The sequence below is a fragment of the Brachycentrus maculatus genome, unplaced genomic scaffold (assembly GCF_059751285.1).
Source record: "Brachycentrus maculatus isolate JH-2025_06_01 unplaced genomic scaffold, ASM5975128v1 h1tg000342l, whole genome shotgun sequence".
Classification (NCBI taxonomy): domain Eukaryota; kingdom Metazoa; phylum Arthropoda; class Insecta; order Trichoptera; family Brachycentridae; genus Brachycentrus; species Brachycentrus maculatus.
In genome coordinates this window covers 195,001-220,000 of record NW_028281091.1, presented here as the reverse complement: position 1 = coordinate 220,000, position 25,000 = coordinate 195,001, and the positions used below count along the sequence as shown (strand labels likewise).

Sequence of the window (25,000 nt, the reverse complement as noted above, 5' to 3'; positions counted from 1 at the left end):
TGAGGCGTGGGGCTGATCACCTTTTCTTCATGGGCAAATGATCAAGATAACACTGCGTTTATATGATGCAGTGCCCTATGCACCATCGGGTGAGGATAACTAACTAACTAACCATCACGTCGCTTCCCCGCAGGGGTAGGTAGGGAACGAATTGCAGAGTTTTTGAGGCAAAAAAAAACAGAATTTAATAGAGATTTGTTTAACTTAGTTTTTTAACTCTTCCCTTACGATTTTTAAAACTTCCGCCCGCTCCGGTGATATGTATTTTGTGCACCATATGAGAATGTGGTTTAAAAACGGAAAAAATGTGAATATTCTTAAATTTTGCTTTTATTGACCATAGCTGGAGTTGAAATGTAGCAGATTTGTAATGTTGGCTCTGGTAAGTATCTGAAAACGAGAAAAAAAGTACATCGCAAGTAGACGCAATAGCTGGCGTAGCGACACGACCGCCGCGGAGGACGGTCTTCACAAAGTACGCAAGGCACGGCACGCACGCACACACCGGGAAACGTTTGTTTAATAGTGATTTTATCCCCGATTTTTCCACAAATTATTTATTTCTGTCGCTGCAAATGAAAAACTTCATATTATAATACTTTTATGTAATACATGATTATATTACGGAGGAAAATACAAAAATTGTGAGCCCGTATCTATTATATTTTATATTGATATTTTCATTTTCAAAGTCGAGTTGTAGTAAATATGAGTACATATCACCGGGAGGGGAAGGTTAATAATAATAAATAATAATAATAAACCCCTTACCGCACCCCAATGGTGCATAGGGCACTGCTTCGTATAAACGCAGTGTTATCTCGATCGATTACACATGAAGGAAAGGTGATCAGCCCTCCGCTTCAGGTACCAGTCCAGTGTAATATTGAATAAATATTAGAGTGAAAAAATCACTTATATTTATTAAACCCCCCTGGGAATCGAACCCGGGACCTCCAGAACGGTAGGCGAGCGTGTTGACCATTACACTACGGCGGCTTCATATAAACGCAGTGTTATCTCGATCGATTACACATGAAGGAAAGGTGATCAGCCCTCCGCTTCAGGTACCAGTCCAGTGTAATTTTGAATAAATATTAGAGTGAAAAAATCACTTATATTTATTAAACCCCCCTGGGAATCGAACCCGGGACCTCCAGAACGGTAGGCAAGCGTGCTGACCATTACACTACGGAGGCGGACAAAATAATAAATTTTAAATTTATAGTTAAAATTAAATTTATAAAATTAAATTTAAGCTTAATAAAAATAATTTTTGTCAGTTTTTTCGATCGGGTCATTTAGTAAATTTTGGATAATTTAATACCGAGAAGTACTTTTATTAATAAACTTTCGATTTGTTAATAGGTTAGGTTGGTTTATAGCCACAGTTCTAGCGGTGGTTGGTGCAGTGTTGCTGTGCCTGCAACAGTGGTATCGTTATGACGCGAGCCCGACCGTAGTTGCCTTGGAAAAGGACTACAGGTAGGTTATACAAACATAATGAAAATGATAATTTTGATAATAATCACAATGATAATTTGGGTAATTTTCCTCGAAATACCAGCCAAAAGCCTTGATATGCTCGGACTTCCATCTTTCTCATTCAATTTTTTTTTTAAAGATGTTTTATATGTATTTGAGACCCCTTTAATATAGATATCGCTCACTCTTTCAACAACGTCAGAAATCAAAGTTCGTAAATTTTCAGTTGTGCATGTTTTCGGAATGCCCAAAAAACGTACTACATCCCAGCAAAAGCGGCATATTTTTAACATAATATTTACCCGCTACAGGGCAGAATGTGTTGTTTTTGCATTTTGAAGAAAAGGTATTGTTTAATAATTTTTTTAAATCTACTAAATATTTTTCAAATGGAGAAAAAACCTTCAGGTTTTACCTATAAAGATCTGTTGCACAGTAAAAAGTTCAATAAGTGGCTTGATATTTATTTTGAATACATTTTATTATATTTTTAAACTTTAAAAACGATCTCCTGAAAAATCAAGTTTTTTTTATAAATGACGTTGTTGAAAGGAGTGAGCGATATGTGAAGATGCGATGCATAACGATATAATCGAAAAATTTCAAAATTTTGAGTGTGTGAAAAACATGTTCACAAATATAGCACATCTAAAAAAATGTATGGCTAGAAGCTAGGACTGTATGCCAGGGTCAGGAGTGGAGGAATCAGAAGGTTTATATGTGCAGCTGAGGCAGGTATAGTTGGGAAGATCGAGGGTGTATTAGATGGTGTGATCATGTATAGAGAATGGTTAGAGCAGTATGTATGGGAGAGTAGGCCCGAGAGTCTACGCAGCATGTATGGCTAGAAGCTAGGACTGTATGCCAGGGTCAGGAGTGGGGGAATCATAAGGTATATATGTGCAGCTGAGGCAGGTATAGTTGGGAAGATCGAGGGTGTATTAGATGGTGTGATCATGTATAGAGAATGGTTAGAGCAGTATGTATGGGAGAGTAGGCCCGAGAGTCTACGCAGCATGTATGGCTAGAAGCTAGGACTGTATGCCAGGGTCAGGAGTGGAGGAATCAGAAGGTATATATGTGCAGCTGAGGCAGGTATAGTTGGGAAGATCGAGGGTGTATTAGATGGTGTGATCATGTATAGAGAATGGTTAGAGCAGTATATATGGGAGAGTAGGCCCGAGAGTCTACACAGCACGTATGGCTATAAGCTAGGACTGTATGCCAGGGTCAGGAGTGGAGGAATCAGAAGGTATATATGTGCAGCTGAGGCAGGTATAGTTGGGAAGATCGAGGGTGTATTAGATGGTGTGATCATGTATAGAGAATGGTTAGAGCAGTATGTATGGGAGAGTAGGTCCGAGAGTCTACACAGCATGTATGGCTAGAAGCTAGGACTGTATGCCAGGGTCAGGAGTGGAGGAATCAGAAGGTATATATGTGCAGCTGAGGCAGGTATAGTTGGGAAGATCGAGGGTGTATTAGATGGTGTGATCATGTATAGAGAATGGTTGGAGCAGTATGTATGGGAGAGTAGGCCCGAGAGTCTACACAGCATGTATGGCTAGAAGCTAGGACTGTATGCCAGGGTCAGGAGTGGAGGAATCAGAAGGTATATATGTGCAGCTGAGGCAGGTATAGTTGGTAAGATCGAGGGTGTATTAGATGGTGTGATCATGTATAGAGAATGGTTAGAGCAGTATATATGGGAGAGTAGGCCCGAGAGTCTACACAGCACGTATGGCTATAAGCTAGGACTGTATGCCAGGGTCAGGAGTGGAGGAATCAGAAGGTATATATGTGCAGCTGAGGCAGGTATAGTTGGGAAGATCGAGGGTGTATTAGATGGTGTGATCATGTATAGAGAATGGTTAGAGCAGTATGTATGGGAGAGTAGGTCCGAGAGTCTACACAGCATGTATGGCTAGAAGCTAGGACTGTATGCCAGGGTCAGGAGTGGAGGAATCAGAAGGTATATATGTGCAGCTGAGGCAGGTATAGTTGGGAAGATCGAGGGTGTATTAGATGGTGTGATCTAGTGTTTTGATATATGACGTTGTTGAAAGGAGTGAGAGATATATCATCCGTAGGGTGAATAATCCAATGTTTTGTAGAATAAATAAAAGTTAATAGGTTTTTATCAATTTCAGGAGCTGGAATAATTCTTTTCTGGCCCTCACGGCCTGTCAGGAAGTCAAGTACATCAGCGACCATAAGGAGATCATAGCTAAAACCTGGGGCGTGTATCCGGACGATGATAAGTATGGGTAAGGAGGTTGGGCGTTTGCATAACACATGCGATTTTTGGTCGATGTCCAGATTTGGATATTAATAATAATAATAATAAATAATAAAACCCTTATCCGCACCCCAATGGTGCATAGGGCACTGCTTCATATGAACGCAGTGTTATCTTGATCGTTTACACACGAAGGAAAGGTGATCAGCCCTCCGCTTCAGGTACCAGTCCAGGGTAATATTGAATAAATATTATAATAAATAAATCCCTTACCGCACCCCAATGGTGCATAAGGCACTGCTTCGTATTAACGCAGTGTTATCTTGATCGTTTACACATGAAGGAAAGGTGATCAGCCCTCCGCTTCAGGTACCAGTCCAGGGTAATATTGAATAAATATTATAATAAATAAATCCCTTACCGCACCCCAATGGTGCATAGGGCACTGCTTCATATTAACGCAGTGTTATCTTGATCGTTTACACTCGAAGGAAAGGTGATCAGCCCTCCGCTTCAGGTACCAGTCCAGGGTAATATTGAATAAATATTACAGTGAAAAAATCACTTTTATTTATTTGACCCCCCCTTGGGAATCGAACCCGGGACCTCCAGAACGGTAGCCGAGCATGCTGACCATTACACTAGGGAGGCGGACAAAATATTAATTGGATATTAATACTCGCAGGATTTACCAGCTTATATACTCCTTTCATCCTACGAGTACCTATATAAGCTGGTGTATTAATACGTTTAGACTTATTATTTTTTTGACATCTCATCAAAGATGAAGAAGAATATGGAAGTCTGGGCATTTACGGGGCTGACGACCGTCATAGGCTGGTTTAAGTGATCACTTTACACACGTGTAACATTCACCAATTCTACCCATTATTGACAACCACACTACTCAAATTCTTGGAAGTTCTATATATATGAACCAATTTAGAAACTTTGTTCTTGAATCACTAGAACTTCACTAGAGACATCTATTGGTGAGATGCAAAGAATGTCTCTAGTGAAGTTCTAGTGATTCAAGAACAAGGTTTCTAAATTGGTTCATACATATATATAGAACTTCCGAGAATTTGAGTAGTGTGGTTGTCAATAATGGGTAGAATTGGTGAATGTTACACGTGTGTAAAGTGATCACTCAAACCAGCCGATGACGGTCGTCAGCCCCGTAAATGCCCAGACTTCCATATTCTTCTTCATCTTTGATGAGATGTCAAAAAATAATATGAAAATAACTCCTGTAATTGGAGATAATCCAGATTTTGTGAACAAGTATTTGGACACACTCAAAACGTTTAACCTTATTGCATGTTTGACTTCGGCTCGTAACGCATGTCTGTGGTGAAAACTTTAGTGCCTGTTGGTCTTCGGGTCGACCAAAAAACACAATTTTGTGAATTCTTAAACAGTTTGTGTAGTTTTGAGCGTGTAAATGGTGCTGCATTGCTCCTGTTCTCTTATACGGCTGTGAAACATGGCACCTTACAAGGGGCCAGAGCAGCCGTGTACTAACCTTTGAGAATAGGTGTCTGCGGAGAATCTTAGGCGTGCGGTGGTTTGACTTTGTGAGGAATGAAGAGATAAGGCGTAGGACGCAGCAAATCTTGGTCACAACTGTCGTCGAGAAAAGGCGATTCAGTTGGCTTGGCCATGTACTCCGCATGCCTCCCGAGAGTCGCCATCAAGCTTGCCTCCTTTACAAGGCATCAGGTTCCCGACCACTGCTGACAATTCGTCGGCAGTTCTCGTCAGAACTTCGGGACGCGGATCTGACTTGGGAGGATGCTTGCATCCTCCCAAGTCAGATCAGCTGCCAGCAGCTCCCTTGGGAGCTGCTGGCAGCTGACAGAAAAGCCTGGAGACAGTTTGTGGACTCCATATGCTCCAGCGGATATGGTTTATAATTTTTTATTATGAAATGGTGCTATGGTGGTGAAGGGAGATATTGCTTGCATGTTGTAGTAGTGATTGTCCTGACGAAGAGACGGGTACGTCTCGAAACCTGTAGACATAAAAAGCTCGGTGAGTGGTTATATACTAATATTATTAACATTTTCGTAAAAAAATTAATAATTAAAAGATACTGTCTTATTTTGAACAGGTACTATTCAAAATTCATCGAAGTACTTGGCAGTTCGACCCTCATAAACTTGGAAGGGTTCCAGGAGTTCGCGAATGACCCTACTATCGAAAGCCTCGATCTCTTCACACTGGCCTTAGAAGTGAGTCTAGGTAGATTAGTTCATTTTTCAACACCGTTTTTGGTGACTCTTCCAAACGCTTGATATAATGGACTTTTGTGCTCGGTTGAATACTGTGTGCTATTTCGCTCACTCCTTTCAAGAACGTCATAAATCAAAAAACTTGATTTTTCAGGAGAACGTTTTTAAAGTTTAAAAATATAACGCAATGTATTAAAAATAAATATCAAGCCACTCATTAAACTTTTTACTGTGCAACATATCTTTTTAGGTAAAAACCCGAAGGTTTTTTTCTCCATTTGAAAAATATTTAGTTTATTAAAAAAAATAATCAAACAATACTTTTTCTTCAATATGCAAAAACAACACTTTCTGCCCTGTAGCGGGTAAATATTAAGTTAAAAATATGCCGCTTTTGCTGGGATATAGTACATTTTCTGGGCATTCCGAAAACATGCACAACTGAAAATTGACGATTTTTGATTTATGACGTTCTTGAAAGGAGTGAGCGATTTGTCTGGCGATATCTACGGTTGAAATTTGTGTCTGACCATGGCATTCAGGCGTCTTTTAGTATGTAAAATTTTTGGGAAAAGAGCTTACATACATTTCATGGAGGTTTCAACTCACGAAGACTTATTTATTTCAACCATGGATGTCAGCGACGTAGCACGCAGTAGATATTTGAAATTGAAGCATCCATATATCCATATATCGTAGTCGTACAGGAGAAAGTGACCAACTACTAAAACGTAAAATGTTCAGGAGGGCCATTCAAGTCAGTTTTGCTTGGCAAGAAAATAAACATCAATGCAGTTAGTCATTTTTACCAAGTCAATATATTATACTTCCAAGTTTAAAATCCTTTGGGATGTTTTCAGGGCAATATTAAGCTAGTAAGATATCAAATAGTCAATGATCACGGTTTTTAAAAAAAATGCACTTGGTCACTTTCTCCTGTATGACCACGATATGTTCAAACTGACGCGAATGTTTGCTGAATAAGATGTTCTGTTTGATTTAGAATATTACCGAAATTTTAACAATGTGACTGTCAGTCAGGGGTAGAGTGGTGAATTTTACTCGTTTATTACTTAAACCAGCCTACCACAGGTCGTTAGTCATGTAAAATACCCAGACTTTTATGGTTCATCTAAGTTTAAGTAAAATCTAGAATTTGTGAACAAAAATTTGGTAACGTTCAATAGTATTTGAAATACTTGATCATGGCTTTTTGAGTTTTCTTCAGAAGACCTCTGCTCCAATTTCCAACTACATTCGCCTCATAAATTTGTTTTTATTAATTTTCTTCTTTCTTTCTTCACTCATTAGTTCCACACGCCTATACCATCCCAAGCCGCCTTCCTTAGTTTGCTGAATGCTCATCTCAGCCTTGCACCCTTTCCTTATATCACCATTGGAACATCTACCATACATGGTCTTGCCGCACTGAGAGATGGCATCCCGACTGCATCCACTCTACTCTCATCCTTCCTAAACCATCCCAAGCCGCCTTCCTTAGTTTGCTGGATAGTGCTCATCTCAGCCTTGCACCCTTTCCTTATATCACCATTGGAACATCTACCATACATGGTCTTGCCGCACTGAGAGATGGCATCCCGACTGCATCCAGTCTACTCTCATCCTTCCCAAACCATCCCAAGCCGCCTTCCTTAGTTTGCTGGATAGTGCTCATCTCAGCCTTGCACCCTTTCCTTATATCACCTTTGGAACATCTACCATACATGGTCTTGCCGCACTGAGAGACGGCATCCCGACTGCATCCAGTCTACTCTCATCCTTCCCAAACCATCCCAAGCCGCCTTCCTTAGTTTGCTGGATAGTGCTCATCTCAGCCTTGCACCCTTTCCTTATATCACCATTGGAACATCTACCATACATGGTCTTGCCGCACTGAGAGATGGCATCCCGACTGCATCCAGTCTACTCTCATCCTTCCCAAACCATCCCAACCCTGTTAATCTGTTAATGATTGGTTTCCAGATCGTTCCTCCGACTGAGGAGAAGCTCCTGTGGTACGATAAGAGCATCAACGTGTCTTTCATCCACGTCATGACGGAGATGGGAGTCTGTCATTCTGTCAACTCCATAGTCTCCAGAGACCAGTTGGTCACGTATGCAATTTCCACGTATTTTTCTGTCCATTAATATACACCATGGGTTTCCAAACTCATTAGACCCATGGCCCAGACACGAAATCACATAAGGCCCCCCTGGAAATTAACATTTTTCAAGATTAACTTATTTTTTTCATATCGTAGTAATAAGTAAGGTCCATCTCTTTCCTTTACCGAGATATATTTACTATCCAAATAGCCGCAAAATTGTATTAATTTGATACATGTTTTGGCAAAAAGCATCATTTTAAATTAACTATAAACTCATTCATCTCAAAACTACTGTTTTTTCCTTGCGGCTATTTGCCTTTGCACATTAGAATTTACAGTGAAACCTCTATCTATCGTTCCTCGAACAATCATTTTCCCGGATGCATCGTTTATTTCTTCTACCCCCAATTCATTTCATACAAAAATAGATCGCATCCATCGTTTTTCTATCACCATTTTACTGCATTCATCGTTTGAATGGATCATTGTCAGACGGGTGGAATATCTAATTTAACATACTCAACCTATAAAGGATTGTATTAGACTCGTGAAGTGTTTATAACAGCTGATATAATCAATATTTTCATTCATCATTTTCATGTGGAAAATTCGCCTTACCTAAATACGTTGTTTTCCTAAGTTGGTAATGAGTGACGCCACAGAAACGATGGAGTTATTTTAATATTGGTAGCATTGCTAAATTATTGGCGGCTCTATTTTTTTATGTATATGGTCCACCCCCCCCCCTTCCCCTCATATTTGTATAACACAAATGGTAGTGTAGTGGTAAACAAATAATCCACACTACTACTATTACACCTCTATAAACCACATGACGTCATAAAACGTTCGATGACGGAAATCTGATGACGTATGCGAACGCACGTTTTTCGTTTTATTAAAATATGTAAAGTTTAAACCTTCATATCGTAGTCGTACAGGAGAAAGTGACCAACTAACAAAACGTGAAATGTTCAGGAGGGCCATTTAAGTCACTTTTGCTTGGCAAGAAAATAAACACCAATGCAGTTAGTCAGTTTTAATAAGTCAATATATTATACTTCAATGTTTGAATCCTTTGGGATGTTTTTCAGGGCAATATTAAGCTAGTAAGATATCAAATAGTCAATGATCACGTTTTTGTAAAAAATGCACTTGGTCATTTTCTCCTGTATGACTCGTGAAGTGCTTTCAACAGCCGATCTAATTAATATTTTTATTCGTCATTTTATTTTCTAAAATTCGCCTTCGAAAAAACGTTATTTTCGTAAGTTGGCAATGAATGAAGTCACAGAAACGATGGAGTTATTTTAATATTGGTAACATTGCTAAATTATTGATGTCTGTTTGTTGATGTCTATGGTTATTTTGTTGATGTCGAGGGGTTAATGCTCTCAGGTGGCATTCTAAGGACATGTCCTTAGAATGCCATCTGACAAGGCCGTGTCCTTAGAATGCCACCTGACAAGGACATGTCCTTAGAATGCCACCTGACAAGGACATGTCCTTAGAATGCCATCTGACTAGGACATGTCCTTAGAATGCCACCTGACAAGGACATGTCCTTAGAATCCCACCTGACAAGGACATGTCCTTAGAATGCCATCTGACAAGGACATGTCCTTAGAATGCCATCTGACAAGGACATGTCCTTAGAATTACATCTGACATCCTTAGACCATGTTTACGTTCGTATAATAATAGCATAAGAGCTTGTGCTAAGAGACTTTAAGAGAGGATATCGCTATAAAAGTTAACTTACAGCAATTTTAACCTTAGGTTGCCTAAGTCCACGAACAACCCGCCGTCCACGGAGATCGTGTCCTGCCAGTACACCACCCATCCTTGCTACATGAGGGTCGAGTTCCACAACGTCACTCTTACGGTAACACCAGCCGCTATCATGATCTTTCATGCATACTTCTCTGTGAATGACAACTCTCAAGACCAATATTACAATGTTACAATGTCACTAACTAACTAATCACTCTTACGGTAACACCAGCCACTATCATGAACTGTCATGCACAACTTTCATGCACACTTCTTTGTGAATGACAACTCTCAAGACCAATATTACAATGTTACAATGTCAGTAACTAACTAACTACCATAAATCTTACGGTAACACCAGCCACTTTCATGAACTGTCAAGTACATCTTTCATGTACACTTCTCTGTGAATGACAACTTTCAAGACCAATATTACAATGTTACAATGTCACTAACTAACTAACCACCATACGGTACACTCTTACGGTAACACCAGCCACTATCATGAACTGTCATGCATACTTCTCTGTGAATGACAACACTGAAGACCAATGTTACAAAGTTACAATGTCACTAACTAACACCATAACTCTTACGGTAACACCAGCCACTATCATGAACTGTCATGTACAACTTTCATGCATACTTCTCTGTGAATGACAACTCTCAAGACCAATATTACAATGTTACAATGTCACACAAATAAAACAAATTTATGAGGCGAATGTTATTGGAAAAATTGGGTGATATATAGCTCACTCCTTTCAAGGACGTCATAAATCAAAAATCTTCAATTTTCTGTTGTGCATGTCGAAAACATTCCGAAAGAATGAAAGAAAACATTCCAAAAGAATGCCCAGAAAATGTACTATATCCCAGCAAAAACTTCATATTTTTAACTTAATATTTACCCGCTACAGGGCAGAAAGTGTTGTTTTTGCTTTTTGAAGAAAGGTATTGTTTAATTATTTTTTTAAATATACTTAATATTTTTCTAATGGAGAAAAAACATTCAGGTTTTAACTAAAAAAGATCTGTTGCATGGTAAAAAGTATAAGTGGCTTGATATTTATTTTTAATACATTTCATTATATTTTTAAACTTTAAAAACGATCTCCTGAAAAATCAAGTTTTTTGATATATGACGTCGTTGAGAAGAGTGAGCGATGTGTGCATTGCATGACGGTGTAGGTGTCGCCTTGTCGGTCTGCAGTACTACGCGCACTCCCCGTACGACCTGGCCGACCTGAGCTCGGAGAAGGCGACCCTCCTGCTGCCGGGCAAGGCGCTCGACCTGCAGTGGAAGGCGCTGGAGACCAAGGCGGCGCGGGACGTGCGCCTGCTGTCCGTGGAGCGCCGCAGCTGCAGGTACCACGAGGAGGCCACCTCGGACAGGTATCAGGTAGGCGAGCCGAAAGGGGTGATCTTCGTTCTACCCTATGCATCTTTGCTCATAATCAACGTCATCTTTGTTCTACCCAACGTCATCGTTGTTCCACCATACATCATCATTGTTCCTCCCTGCGTCATCTTTGTTCAAAACCTACGTCATTATTGTTCAACCCTAGGTCATCGTTGTTTTACGTCATTTTTGTTCAAAACACACGTGATTGTTCACGTAGGTGGACGAAGGGTGGATCATTGTTCCACCCTTCGTCTTTATTGTTCTACCCTACGTCATTCTTGTTCCATCCTAGGTCATCTTCGTTCCACCTTTCGTCATCTTTGTTTAAAACCTACGTAATCATGGTTCCACACTACGTCATCATTGTACCACCCTACGTCTTCGTAGTTCCACGTTGTCACATTTGCTTTTAACACCAACGTCATAATGGTTTTACCCTACGTCACCATTGTTACATTCTACGTCATTATTGTTCCACTTTACGTCATCATTGTTCCACCCTACGTCATCATCGCCCCACCCTATGTCATCTTCGTTCCACCCTACATCATCATTGTTTCACCCACGTCTCTATTCTTCATTATTTCGTCATCATCATCGTTCGACCCCCCTCACCGTCTCCCCCCCTGGTGACGCTCGTCTCCCGGCCGCAGGTGTACAGCGGCAGCATCTGCCGGCGGAGCTGCCGGAACAGGATCGCGCTCGGCCTGTGCGGCTGCCGCCCCCATTTCTACTTCCAGGAAGGTGCGTCTGTTCTGTTCGTGTTTTCCTATAAATAAATAAAACCTTTAGCTTATTTCATCTATGTTTTCTGAATTAAAACCTTTAGATTGTTTCATCTATTTTCTTAAATTAAACCTTAAGCTTGTTTCATCTATGTTTTCTGTTATAAAGATTTTAATCTTTAGCTTCTTTCATCCATGTTTTCTGAAATAAAACATTTAGCTTATTTCATCTATGTTTCCTGTTATAAATATTTTAATCTTTAGCCATTTTCATCTATGTTTTCTTAATAAAACCTTTAGCTTGTTTCATCTATGATGTTTTCCAAAATAAAATCTTTAGCTTCTTTCACTTATGTTTTCTTAAATAAAACCATTGGCTTGTTTCATCAATATTTTCTGAAATAAAACCTTCAGCTTGTTTCACTTATGGTTTCTTAAATTAAACCTTTAGCTTCTTTCATCCATGTTTTCCGAAATAATGCCTTTAGCTTGTTTCATCTATGTTTTCTGTTATAAAACCTTTAGCTTCTTTCATCTATGTTTTCTGAAATAAAACCTTTACCTTGTTTCATCTATCTACGTATGTTTTCAGCCGGCAAACCGTGCGGTCCATCGGGATTGGCGTGCCTGGCTCGCAGGAAACAGGACCTGCTGAAGCTATCTGGCTGTACCTGCCTACCGCACTGCGAGGATGCCACGTACGAACTCGTCAGCAAGAAAATGTCCGATCTGTATGTCTTTATTTTCTTAGAATGGTCTGGACTATCACTTTGCTATTCCCAAGAAAGGACACTTCCATTCCTCGCCATAACACATCATTCTTCAGTGATTCCTTCTCTGTCCAAGCGGCCAGACTATGGAATGAATTACATCTCCGCGTAAACAAATGCACCTTCTCTAATAACTTGCAAGAAACGTCTGAGACATTACTATCTATCATTAGTACCCTAACTGCCCATCAAACCTCCTCCCTCTACCTCCTTCCCTAAACTCCCTTCTTCCTTTGCCCTCATTATTATCATCAATTTGTAATTTATGTTTTTTTAACTGTTCAAGCACTATCTACCCTCTGATTGCAAACAGCTATATATGGTATCAAACGTCGTTTTGACCAATATCACTAGTCTGTATTTGGTTATATAATAATAATAAAATGATAATAATGGTAATAATAAAAAACTAACTAACTAACTAACCATCACGCCGCTTCGCCTCCGCTCCGCAGGGGTAGGCAGAGAGAATCCAACGCCACACCACTCTGTCTTTGCAAACGTTCTTTGCCTCTTCTACATTCATGCATCTCCTCATACATACCCGACGATTATTACGACTCCTGACCCGGCCGCTTTCAAGTATTTGACATACCCGATTGTGCCAAGTTTTCCTCGGTCGTCCTCTGCTTCTTTTTCCAATTACATTCGCCCCATAAATTTGTTTAACCGTTCTTTCTTCACTCATACGCTCCACATGTCCAAACCATCTCAACACACCTTTCTTAATTTTATCGATAATGCTTATCTCAGCCTTACATTCTTTCCTTATTTCATCATTCGAACATCTATCAAACATCGTTCTGCCACACATTCGTCTGAGGGATCGCATTTCGACTGCATTCAGTCTGCTTTCATCCTTCTTTTGCCAACTCCATGCTTCGCTTCCATACATAAGGGTTGGAACCAGAACTCCATTGTGTACTGCCAGTTTAGCTTCCGCTGATAGATTTTTATTTGCTAAAACTGATTTTAGTGCACCTTTCACTCTATTCCCAGCATTCACTCTCCTTTCTATGTCTTTATCAATCAAAAATAGTAGAAATAGCCATAATAAAAAAAATTATTATAATAATAATGAGGAGATGTATGAGGAGATGCATGAACGTGGAAGAGGCGAATAATGTTTGCAAAGACAGAGTGGTGTGGCGTTCTTTTCTCTCTGCCTACTCCTGCGGGGAACCGGCGTGATGGTTAGATAGTTAGTTTTTACAATAATAATAATATTAACAATAAAATAGTAATAATAATAAGATCTCTGTAATATCTGTACCCGACGGATTTTCCAGTTCTTTGGACACGTTGCGCGTGGCAACGAGGATAGCCTGGAACGACTAGTTGTGATCGGTAGCCTGGAGGGAAAGAGAGGGAGAGGAAGATCCCCACACGGTGGACCGATGGAGTTAAGGCGGTTGGAGCGCTACGTGCAGCGCAGTGAAGGGATAACTGGAGAAGAGTCATTGCTTCTGCAAGGGTCACAGCCCTCAGCAATGAGGATTAAGACGGAGAAGAAGAATAATAAGAACAATAACAATAATAATAATAAGAACAATAACAATAATAATAATAAAATAATAATAAAAATAATAATTTTAATAATATCGTCGAATATAGTCGAAATTATCGTCGGGCATGCATGAGGAGATGCATAAATGTGAAAGAGGCAAAGAATGTTGGCAAAGACAGGGTCGTATGGCGTTCTAAACTCTCTGGTTACCCCTGCTGTGAAGCGGCGCTATGTTTAGTTGGTTAATTCACATGGATGTTAATTTTTGAACAACTCATGTTGACCTTGTTACAATTCATGTTGACCTTGTCACAACTCATGTTGACCTTGTAACAACTCATGTTGACCTTGTTACAACTCATGTTGACCTTGTTACAACTCATGTTGACCTTGTTACAACTCATGCTGACCTTGATACAACTAATGTCGATTTTGTCACAATGCGTCTTTTATCGTTTTAATATAACGAATTGTAACAAGTAAATTTAATAAGTGTTACATTTCATGTTATTTTCCCTAAGGACCGGCCCATTCAAGTACCAGTCAGCTCTGAAGGTGTTCATTCTCCCGCCGCGGTCGCGATACAGCAGGCAGATTCTGTTTTACTTCGAAGATTTAGTAGGTAAGAAGCTTTTCTATTGAGAATTATTTTAAGTATTTAGCAGTGTCGGGACTCAGCTATCGGCTCTTACGACTTAGGCATTCACTCTCATGAATTGGGAACCAACTCTTACGTATTGAGCATTTACTCTCACGAATTGGGAACCAACTCTTTCGGATTGGAAATTGAGTATCATTACTTTGGAAATACATATATATCACGAATCGGGTAACCAATCTCATGGATTGGGAATCATATCATACGAACTGGGAACCAACTTTTACGAATTGGTAATTTAACATCATAAATAGGGATCAAATCTAACCAATTAGGTAGACACTTTTAACTCTTACGAATCGGGTATTCAGTCTCATCGATTGGGAACCAACTCTTACGCATTGGACATGTTATAATATCAAGAATTGGGAACCAACTCTTACGAATTGGACATGTAGTATCAAGAATTGGGAACCAACTCATACGAATTGGATATGTAGTATCAAGAATTGGGAACTAACTCTTACGAATTGGACTTGTAGTATCAAGAATTGGGAACCAACTCTTACGAATTGGACATGTTATATCAATGAATTGGGAACCAACTCTTACGAATTGGACATGTAATATCAAGAATTGGGATCCAGCTCTTTCGAATTGGACATGTTATATAAAGAATTGGGAACCAACTCTTACGAATCGGACATGTAATATCAATAATTGGGAACCAACTCTTACGAATTGGACATGTAATATCAATAATTGGAAACCAACCCTTACGAATTGGACATGTAATATCAAGAATTGGGAACCAAATCTTACGAATTGGGCATGTAATATCAAGAATTGGGAACCAACTCTTACGAATTGGACATGTAATATCAATAATTGGGAACCAACTCTTACGAATCGGACATGTAATATCAAGAATTGGGAACCAAATCTTACGAATTGGGCATGTTATATCGAGAATTGGGAACCAACTCTTACGAATTGGACATGTTATATCGAGAATTGGGAACCAACTCTTACGAATTGGACATGTAATATCAAGAATTGGGAACCAACTCTTACGAATTGGACATGTAATATCAAGAATTGGGAACCAACTCTTACGAATTGGACATGTAATATCAATAATTGGAAACCAACTCTTACGAATTGGACATGTAATATCAAGAATTGGGAACCAAATCTTACGAATTGGGCATGTAATATCAAGAATTGGGAACCAACTCTTACGAATTGGACATGTTATATCGAGAATTGGGAACCAACTCTTACGAATTGGACATGTTATATCAAGAATTGCGAACCAACTCTTACGAATTGGACATGCCATATAAAAAAAGCGAATTAAGTTTTACGAATTGGGTATGTTATATTAAGAATTGGTAGCCAAGACATATAACATCAAGAGCAGTGAACCAACTCTTACGAATTGGACATGTAATATCAAGAATTGGGAACCAAATCTTACGAATTGGGTATGTTATATCGAGAATTGGGAACCAAATCTTACGAATTGGGCATGTTATATCGAGAATTGGGAACCAACTCTTACGAATTGGACATGTTATATCAAGAATTGAGAGAATCAACTCATACAAACCGCGAATCGGATTGACAATTTGATGGTTCTGATTTCAGTTTCCTTCGGAGGAGCTGCTGGCCTATTTCTAGGGTGCAGTTTCCTAAGCGGAGTGGAAATCGTCTACTTCATCCTCAAGCGGCTCATCATGGGAGCGGATGGCCTGCGGTTTGCCAAAAAGAACGCCAGCAAGGGTCTATCGAACAAGATTCAGACAAGCAACGGAAGCGATACAGGCCGGGAAGTCTTCGTGTTCAAGAAGGCAAGGCCAGACCATGTGGATGCGAGTGCAGCGCCAGCTTACCGTTGGTGATGGCTGCGGGAAGGGTGGTCGGCTGTCCAAACTTAAAACACATTAAGGGACTTTTTTTATAGTAGTACGTTTTTTTTGCATTTTCGGGCTAAGTAGAATGTACTTAGGCAAAAATGCAAAAAAAAATGTACAGTGAAAAAATGTCCCTTACTGTGTTTTGAGTTTGGATAGCCGTGGTTGACCTGCTGAAATGCCTCTCGAGAGAGGTGTAACCTTCATCACTTTTTAATTTGATTCTTGGGGCCATATTTTAATTTTTGTATTATTTAATATTGTTATATTTTTTAGTACAACATAATACATTTTCTAAACATTGTTACATATCGCTCACTCCTTTCAAGAACGTCATGAATCAATAAACTTGATTTTTCAGGAGAACGTTTTTAAAGTTTTAAAATATAGTACAATTTACTAAAAATAAATATCAAGCCACATGCACAACTGAAAATTGACGATTTTTGATTTATGACGTTCTTGAAAGGAGTGAGCGATATGGCAAACTTATAGTTTTAGATTCGCTGTGCCTCTCCAAAAAAGAGGCTGAGCTCTTGTGCTTGGAGAGGGACTTACACTCAAGGTTTAATGTTTTATATAGTTAATGGTGCAATAGTATTTAAAAAAAATATATTTTCCAAGATTTATATGTAATGTTAATATTTAAACTACTACTGCTACTATTACTACCGTCACGCCGTTTCGCCACGTGGGCAGAGAGGATGGAACGCCACACTCTTCTGTCCTGACACACACTCCTCGCTTCCTCCACGTCCTAGTGATATATTACGATTACGCAGACTTTTGACAACGTCAGATTTTACGTTCTGATTGATCTGATCGCCATATAATAATCGATTAATAAATATACTAGTCACAACTTTTTGTGTGTGTCTTTTTGAGACGAAGAAGAGTGTGGAATCATACATAGAGTGAATTATACAGTATCCTGATGAGGTAAAAAATTAATGAAAAATTAATCTATTTTAATTTTAAGTTTTACTTAGTAAATATTGTGCCACAAAAAACCTCTTCTTTAGGACGTTGAAGAAAGAAGAAGAACATGGAAGTCTGGGTTCTCTAGTCAAGTTCTATTGATTCAAGAACAATGTTTTAAAATTGGTTCATATATATGGAAATTCCAAAATTTTGAGTAGTGTGGTTGTCAATAATGGGTAGAATTGGTGAATGCTACACGTGTGTAAAGTTATTACTTAAACCAGCCTATGACGGTCCTCAGCCTCATTAATGCCCAGACTTCCATATTTTTCTTCATCTTTGATGAGATGTCAAAAAATAATATGAAAATAACTCCTGTAATTGAAGATAATGCAGATTTTGTGAACAAGTATTTGGACACACTCAAAATGTTGTAACTGTCACAATTCATACCATATGAACCTTATAGGTTTTCCCCAATTTGCCTCAAGGTTTGGTATATAGAAAAATAAATATATGGAAATCCATACGTCGAGCGTCAAAGATGACATATCGCTCACTCCTTTCAAGAACGTCATAAATCAAAAATCGTCAATTTTCAGTTGTGCATATTTTCGGAATGCCCTATATCCCAGCAAAAGAGGCATAGTTTTAACATAATATTTACCCGCTACAGGGCAGAAAGTGTTGTTTTTGCATTTTGAAGGAAAGGTATTGTTTAATTATTTTTTAAAAATATACTTAATATTCTTCAAATGGAAAAAAACCTTTAGGTTTTACCTAAAAAGATCTGTTGCACAGTAAAAAGTTCAATAAGTGGCTTGATATTTATTTTTAATACATTGTATTATATTTTTAAACTTTAAAAACGTTCTTTTTTTGATTTATGACGTTCTTGAAAGGAGTGAGCGATATCGCTCACTATCATTTGGTAGCGAGTGTTTTCGCCTAGAATTTTCACTCATGAATTACATGAAATTATGGTAACTTTAAACATAAAGAGTAAATCCACTCACGAGTAGGTGTAGGCTATGAAACTTATAAAGTTGAAGCCTGAGTAGGGACATGATAAACGGCGTTGCATAAGCCGTAGCAAGATTTCAGAGTCACTTGGACGCTAGGTAATTAAAAAAAAAAACAAACTATCAATTGGTTTTACGCATTTCCTTAGTGAAAATGGCAGTAACTGCACGAGCCAGTCGACACACTTTGGGAGGTAGGTAGCCCTGTAAAACATCTGCCAACAAATAATGGTGACATAGTTCCACATGTGCCACACGTGTGTGCCACATGGCGCCACACATCCGTGCCTGCTCTCTGTCCGACCGCAAGCAGCACTGCGGGGCGCGGGATACTTCCGCCCTCCAAATAACTATAGTGTATTAGATATTTTACTATAAATAGTGGCTTTGGTTAGGATGATTGGGAATCTTAGAGTGATCTGCAGTAGCAAATAAAATTGAAGGTACTTTAAATATATATACAGTGAAACCTCTATCTGTCGTTTTTAAAGGGACCTATCGAAATAAACTGTGAATGCGGGAAAACAATGAATGCGATTGTTTTCGTAAGTTGGCAACGAATGATGTCACAGAAACGAATCCACACTACTACTATAAATAATAATAATAAATCCCTTACCGCACCCCAATGGTGCATAGGGCACTGCTTCATATAAACGCAGTGTTATCTCGATCGATTACACATGAAGGAAAGGTGACCAGCCCTCCACTTCAGGTACCGGTCCAGTGTAATATTGAATAAATATTACAGTGAAAAAATCACTTATATTTTTTAAACCTCCCTGGGAATCGAACCCGGATCCTCCAGAACGGTAGGCGAGCATGCTGACCATTACACTACGGAGGCGGACAAAACTACGTACTATTACAGCACAATAAAGCAGGTACATAAAGGGATACGCCCCATAACACACCCAATGACGTAACATTTAATGACGTATAGTGGTGTCCGTTTTTCGTTTTATTAAAATATGTAAAGTTTAAACCTTCATATCTCCCTTAGTTCTCTGTGATATATTAATTTATTGGCCTGTAATAACACATCATTATCTTGTCGCTAAATATGTCGTTCACCTTAAAAAGCCAACAACTATATTAGTATGTGAGTGTCGGCATTTAAAAGCGAATTTATATTTATAAGGCCTTTCACAAGATATTGAAATAAGAATATATATATATATATATATATATATATATATATAATATATATATATATATATATATATATATATATATATATATATAAATATATATATATATATATATATATATATATATATATATATATATATATATATATATATATATATATATATATATATATATATATATATATATATATATATATATATATATATATATATATATATATATATATATATATATATATATATATATATATATATATATATATATATATATAACGTGGTAATATTTTCCTTTTGAAAATTAAGTGTAAATAATATGTAAAGTGGGTGTATAATAATAAAATAAACAATGTGTTGCTTTGTAATTAAAGTTTATAATTAAAGTTTATTCTTAATTTATCTTTATAATAATTTTTATATCTATCTATCTATCTATCTATCTATCTGATTCTGACAGTTAATAATATTATCGGAAGTCTTTTGTTTTATTCTGAGCGACGCATGCGGCATCTGGTGGTAGAACTGTTTTATGTAGGTACTTTTTGTAAGTACTTAATAAAATGTATAGGTAGGTACCTAGGTATTTTATTACATCTCCCCCCTTGGGGATGAAAATTCATAGTAAAATTTTCACTCGTCCTCCGGATCATCTTCTTGTAGTGAAGGGACTGGTATAAGTTTAGTGATATGATAAAGTTTTTTTTTTTTATTTTATTTTTTTCTTTCTTGTTTTTTTTCTTTCTTTCTTTTTTTTCTTTTTTCCGTTCTTTTTTTCTTTCTTTTTTTTTGTTTTTTTCTTCTTCTTGACCCTTTTAAAGTAGACACAGTTTTTTTTTAATCCATTTGTTTTTTTCTTTTGAATTCCTTCATTTTTATTCTGATCTCTTAAAGTATCTTCTAATTTAACCAAATTTACAACTTTTAATTGTTCATCTGCATTTTCATTCGAGTTTAATACTGGATTCTTGCTTAGACAATCTACTTCTAAATTCTTCTTTCCTGGAGTATATTTTATTTTATCTTTCGTAGAAGTTTTTTCTACTTTATTTTTATTTTCATTTTTCAAGCACTGTTTCTGTGTTCTTTGTATGTCTTCATTTTTATTCTGATCTTTTAAAATATCTTCTAATTTAACCAAATTTACAACTTTTAATTGTTCATTTGCATTTTCCTTCGATTCTAATACTGGATTCCTGCTCATACAATCTGCTTCGAAATTCTTCTTTTCTGGAGTATATTTTATTTTATATTTTGTAGAAATTTTTTCCACGTTATTTTTATTTTCATTCTTCAAGCACTGTTTCTGTGTAATTTGTAAATCTTCATTTTTATTATTAATCTTATCATCCTCCTTTGTTTTAAACCAGCACTTTGCTTCAGGGTGATATCGAGTTCCCTTATTTAAATTTTCACAAATCTTACATGGACTTTTATCTTTAATTTTATCACTAGTTCTTAGATTTCCACGTCTTCTTTGATTATCTTCTAATCGTTTTCTTTGATCATCTTCTGATTTTTCTCTCTCACTCCGAACATATTGTAGTAATTGTTTTAATACATCTAATGTTTCATAATCCATTTCCAATTAACAAAATTGTCGTTTTATAACGTGGTAATATTTTCCTTTTGAAAATTAAGTGTAAATAATATGTAAAGTGGGTGTATAATAATAAAATAAACAATGTGTTGCTTTGTAATTAAAGTTTATAATTAAAGTTTATTCTTAATTTATCTTTATAATAATTTTTATATCTATCTATCTATCTATCTATCTATCTGATTCTGACAGTTAATAATATTATCGGAAGTCTTTTGTTTTATTCTGAGCGACGCATGCGGCATCTGGTGGTAGAACTGTTTTATGTAGGTACTTTTTGTAAGTACTTAATAAAATGTATAGGTAGGTACCTAGGTATTTTATTACACATATATATATATATATATATATATATATATATATATATATATATATATATATATAAATATATATAAATATAAGTGTAATGGTCAGCAGCACGGCTACCGTTCTGGAGGTCCCGGGTTCGATTCCCAGGGGGGGTCAAATAAATATAAGGGTTTTTTTTTCACTGCAATATTTATTCAATATTACCCTGGACTGGTATCTGAAGCGGAGGGCTGATATATATATATATATATATATATATATATATATATATATATATATATATATATATATATATATATATATATATATATATATATATATATATATATATATATATATATATATATATATATATGTATATATATATATATATATATATTATATATATATATATATATATATATATATATATATATATATATATATATATATATATATATATATATATATATATATATATATATATATATATATATATATATATATATATATATATAAATATAAATATATACATATATATGTATATATATATATATATATATATATATATATATATATATATATATATTTTTTTTTTATTTTTTTTTTTAATGTTTTTGTTTTTTTATAAAGGGTCCGCCATCTAAAGTTTTTTTTTTCAACTAGTGCTTATTTCGTGAATGGTAACACTTAGCTCATGTCTGATTTGACAGATAATTAGTTTTATCCTTCCGCTGAGCGAATATGGTTGTGTATACGCTTGAACAACGCTGGGAAATATTGCGACATTACTTTGAAAATCATGGTAATGTTGCAGAATGTGTGCGAAAATTGCGTACGGTTTTTGGAAGAAGAGAAGCACCGTCAGCTCCGTATGTTCGTTATCTTGTGAAAAAAGTGAAAGAAACTGGCATCCTCATCGATAAACCAAAGCGTGAAAAGCCAAAAACAGTGCGTACACCCGAGAATATCGATGTTGTGGCAGAAAGTGTGCGTGAAGCGCCATCAACATCAATTCACCGTCGTTCTCAACAATTGAACATTTCGGAGACATCATTGAGACGAATTTTGCATAAAGACCTTGGTATGACGCCATACAAAGTCCAATTGGTTCAGGAGTTGAAGCCAACTGACCATCCAATGCGTTTTCGCTTCGCTGAGTGGGCCTGCGATCGACTTACAGAAGATGCCGATTTTGCCAAAAAAATCATCTTTTCGGATGAAGCTCATTTTGATCTTGGCGGGTATGTAAACAAGCAAAATTGTCGTATTTGGGGCACAGAAAACCCGCACGCATACATTGAAAAGCCGGTACACCCAAAACGAGTCACTGTTTGGTTCGGATTTTGGTCCAGAGGCATAATTGGGCCATTTTTCTTTGAAAATGAGCAAGGAGTGGCCGTTACAGTCAATGGCGATCGTTATCGGGCCATGTTGAACGGATTTTTGTTCACAAAAATTGAAGAGAAGGATATTGGCAACATTTGGTTTCAACAGGACGGCGCTACGTGCCACACAGCCGAAGCTACGAAGTTTTTTTTTTATAGCATTTTCAAAAAAAAAAAGTTATTTGGCGGACCCTTTATATGTAGTTTATATATGGAAGACCGAGGAAATCTTGACACAATCAAGTATAATGCTGAAACGAATTAAACTCGTTATGAGAGGTTCCACTGTATATTTTTATTATTATTTTAGTATGACTTAACTGCCCATCAAACCTCCTCCCTCCACCTCCTTCCCTAAACTCCCTTCTTCCTTTGCCCTCCTTATTATCATCAATTTGTAATTTATGTTTTTTGAAATGTTCAAGTACTATCTACCCTCTGATGGCAAACAGCTATATATGGTATCAAACGTTTTGACCAATATCACTAGTCTGTTTTTGGTTGGTCGGAACATATTCCTTTTTAGCAATAAGCCCGCCAGTGTACTTACTTCTTTTCTGTACATGATGTTTAAATAAATAAAAATAATATGTCAGGAAATCTCGTTGCAAGGTCAATTCTTAGCAGCAGTACTAAGGACGCCACAAATGATGTAATTTTCCAAAGAAGTATATGAAATATAAAAAAACACATGTCGCTCACTCCTTTCAACAACGTCGTATATAAAAAAACTTGATTTTTCAGGGGATAGTTTTTACCGTTTAAAAATATAATGAAATGTATTAAAAATAAATTTCAAGCCACTTATTAAACTTTTTACTGTGCAACAGATCTTTTTAGGTAAAACCTGAAGGTTTTTTCTCCATTTGAAAAATATTTAGTATGTTTAAAAAAATAATTAAAAAATACCTTTTCTTCAAAATGTAAAAACATCACTTTCTGCCCTGAAGCGGGTAAATATTAAGTTAAAAATATGCCGCTTTTGCTGGGATATAGTACCTACATTTTCTGTGCGTTCCGAAAACATGCACAACTGAAAATTGACGATTTTTGATTTATGACGTTGTCGAAAGGAGTGAGCGATATCTATCGCATAAATTATTCGAAGTAACATCTCAAATACGAGTACGTCTCGACTCGAATTCGTTAATGATCTTTGCCTACCCACTTGAAAAACAGTATTGTCAAATATCTCAAATTTGGCGGTTGGCGAATTGGACCAATCACGAGCGAGAACAGCGCCGTCGCCATCTTGCGGCGACGCGTGACACCTGCGCAGAAATTCAAGCAGTGAAGAAAAAAGTTTCAAAAAACTAGATCCGTTGACGGCGAGCGGACGCGCGTGGAGCCGATATTTACGTTAAAAAGATATATACATGTGTAATATTCGTTTTAATTTCAAAGTTTAGTTTAGTTTAGTTGTAAGTATAGTCTGTAATATCGCGATATCGCCGCGCACGCGATGGGTGACGTACGCAAGTGTTCTTATCAGAGCAACAAGTGTTGGGGCCGAAACTAATTTGAATGTTTTCGCTAGCCGGCTGTGACAGTGTCAAATTTTTGGGATTACTTTTAGCCGAAGAGGAATAGCATATTCACAGGTTGGTCATGCATTGTATTCTGGCTTTTTTGATGACGACATCATGATATAACCTTTGGTTTGTGCATCGGTCATTTCGCCCCGGGCGCTGGGAGGTTTTTTTTGTTTATTTTATATCTTTTCTCTTATTTTTTGGCCCGTCATAGCCTCAGATATTCGGCTGTTGCCTTCCAGTCACCTACATACAAAATAAAAGCATTTATTTACTTTTTCCCGGTTTGTGTTTCTTTCCAGCTCGACTTTTTGGTGGCAGATTGTCAAATACGCCGCGCGCGA

At 37.1% G+C, this 25,000-nt stretch overlaps 2 protein-coding genes across 8 annotated transcripts in view; both read left to right on the top strand.

The window, feature by feature from the left end:
• Nucleotides 1–16,774, top strand: part of LOC148303876 (pickpocket protein 28-like) — a 17,254-nt gene extending 480 nt beyond the window's left edge. The window contains exons 2-11 of the mRNA XM_088269251.1: nt 1,369–1,485; nt 3,636–3,752; nt 5,838–5,958; nt 7,942–8,072; nt 9,846–9,951; nt 11,053–11,241; nt 11,898–11,988; nt 12,562–12,700; nt 14,768–14,868; nt 16,495–16,774. Coding sequence (XP_088125377.1) covers nt 1,369–1,485; nt 3,636–3,752; nt 5,838–5,958; nt 7,942–8,072; nt 9,846–9,951; nt 11,053–11,241; nt 11,898–11,988; nt 12,562–12,700; nt 14,768–14,868; nt 16,495–16,748 — 1,366 coding nt within the window. The 3' untranslated portion in view covers nt 16,749–16,774. The remainder of the gene's footprint in view (nt 1–1,368; nt 1,486–3,635; nt 3,753–5,837; nt 5,959–7,941; nt 8,073–9,845; nt 9,952–11,052; nt 11,242–11,897; nt 11,989–12,561; nt 12,701–14,767; nt 14,869–16,494) is intronic.
• Nucleotides 16,775–24,390: 7,616 nt separating this feature from the next.
• The window catches only part of kst (spectrin beta chain, non-erythrocytic 5 kst), a 158,791-nt gene continuing 158,181 nt past the window's right edge, over nt 24,391–25,000 (top strand). For 6 of the 7 annotated variants that reach the window (XM_088269217.1, XM_088269216.1, XM_088269215.1 and 3 more), the window contains exon 1: nt 24,588–24,725. The gene's annotated coding sequence lies outside the window, so the exon portion shown is untranslated. Of the gene's footprint in view, nt 24,726–25,000 lie in introns of all 7 variants that reach the window. The other variant, XM_088269213.1, reaches the window with a different exon arrangement.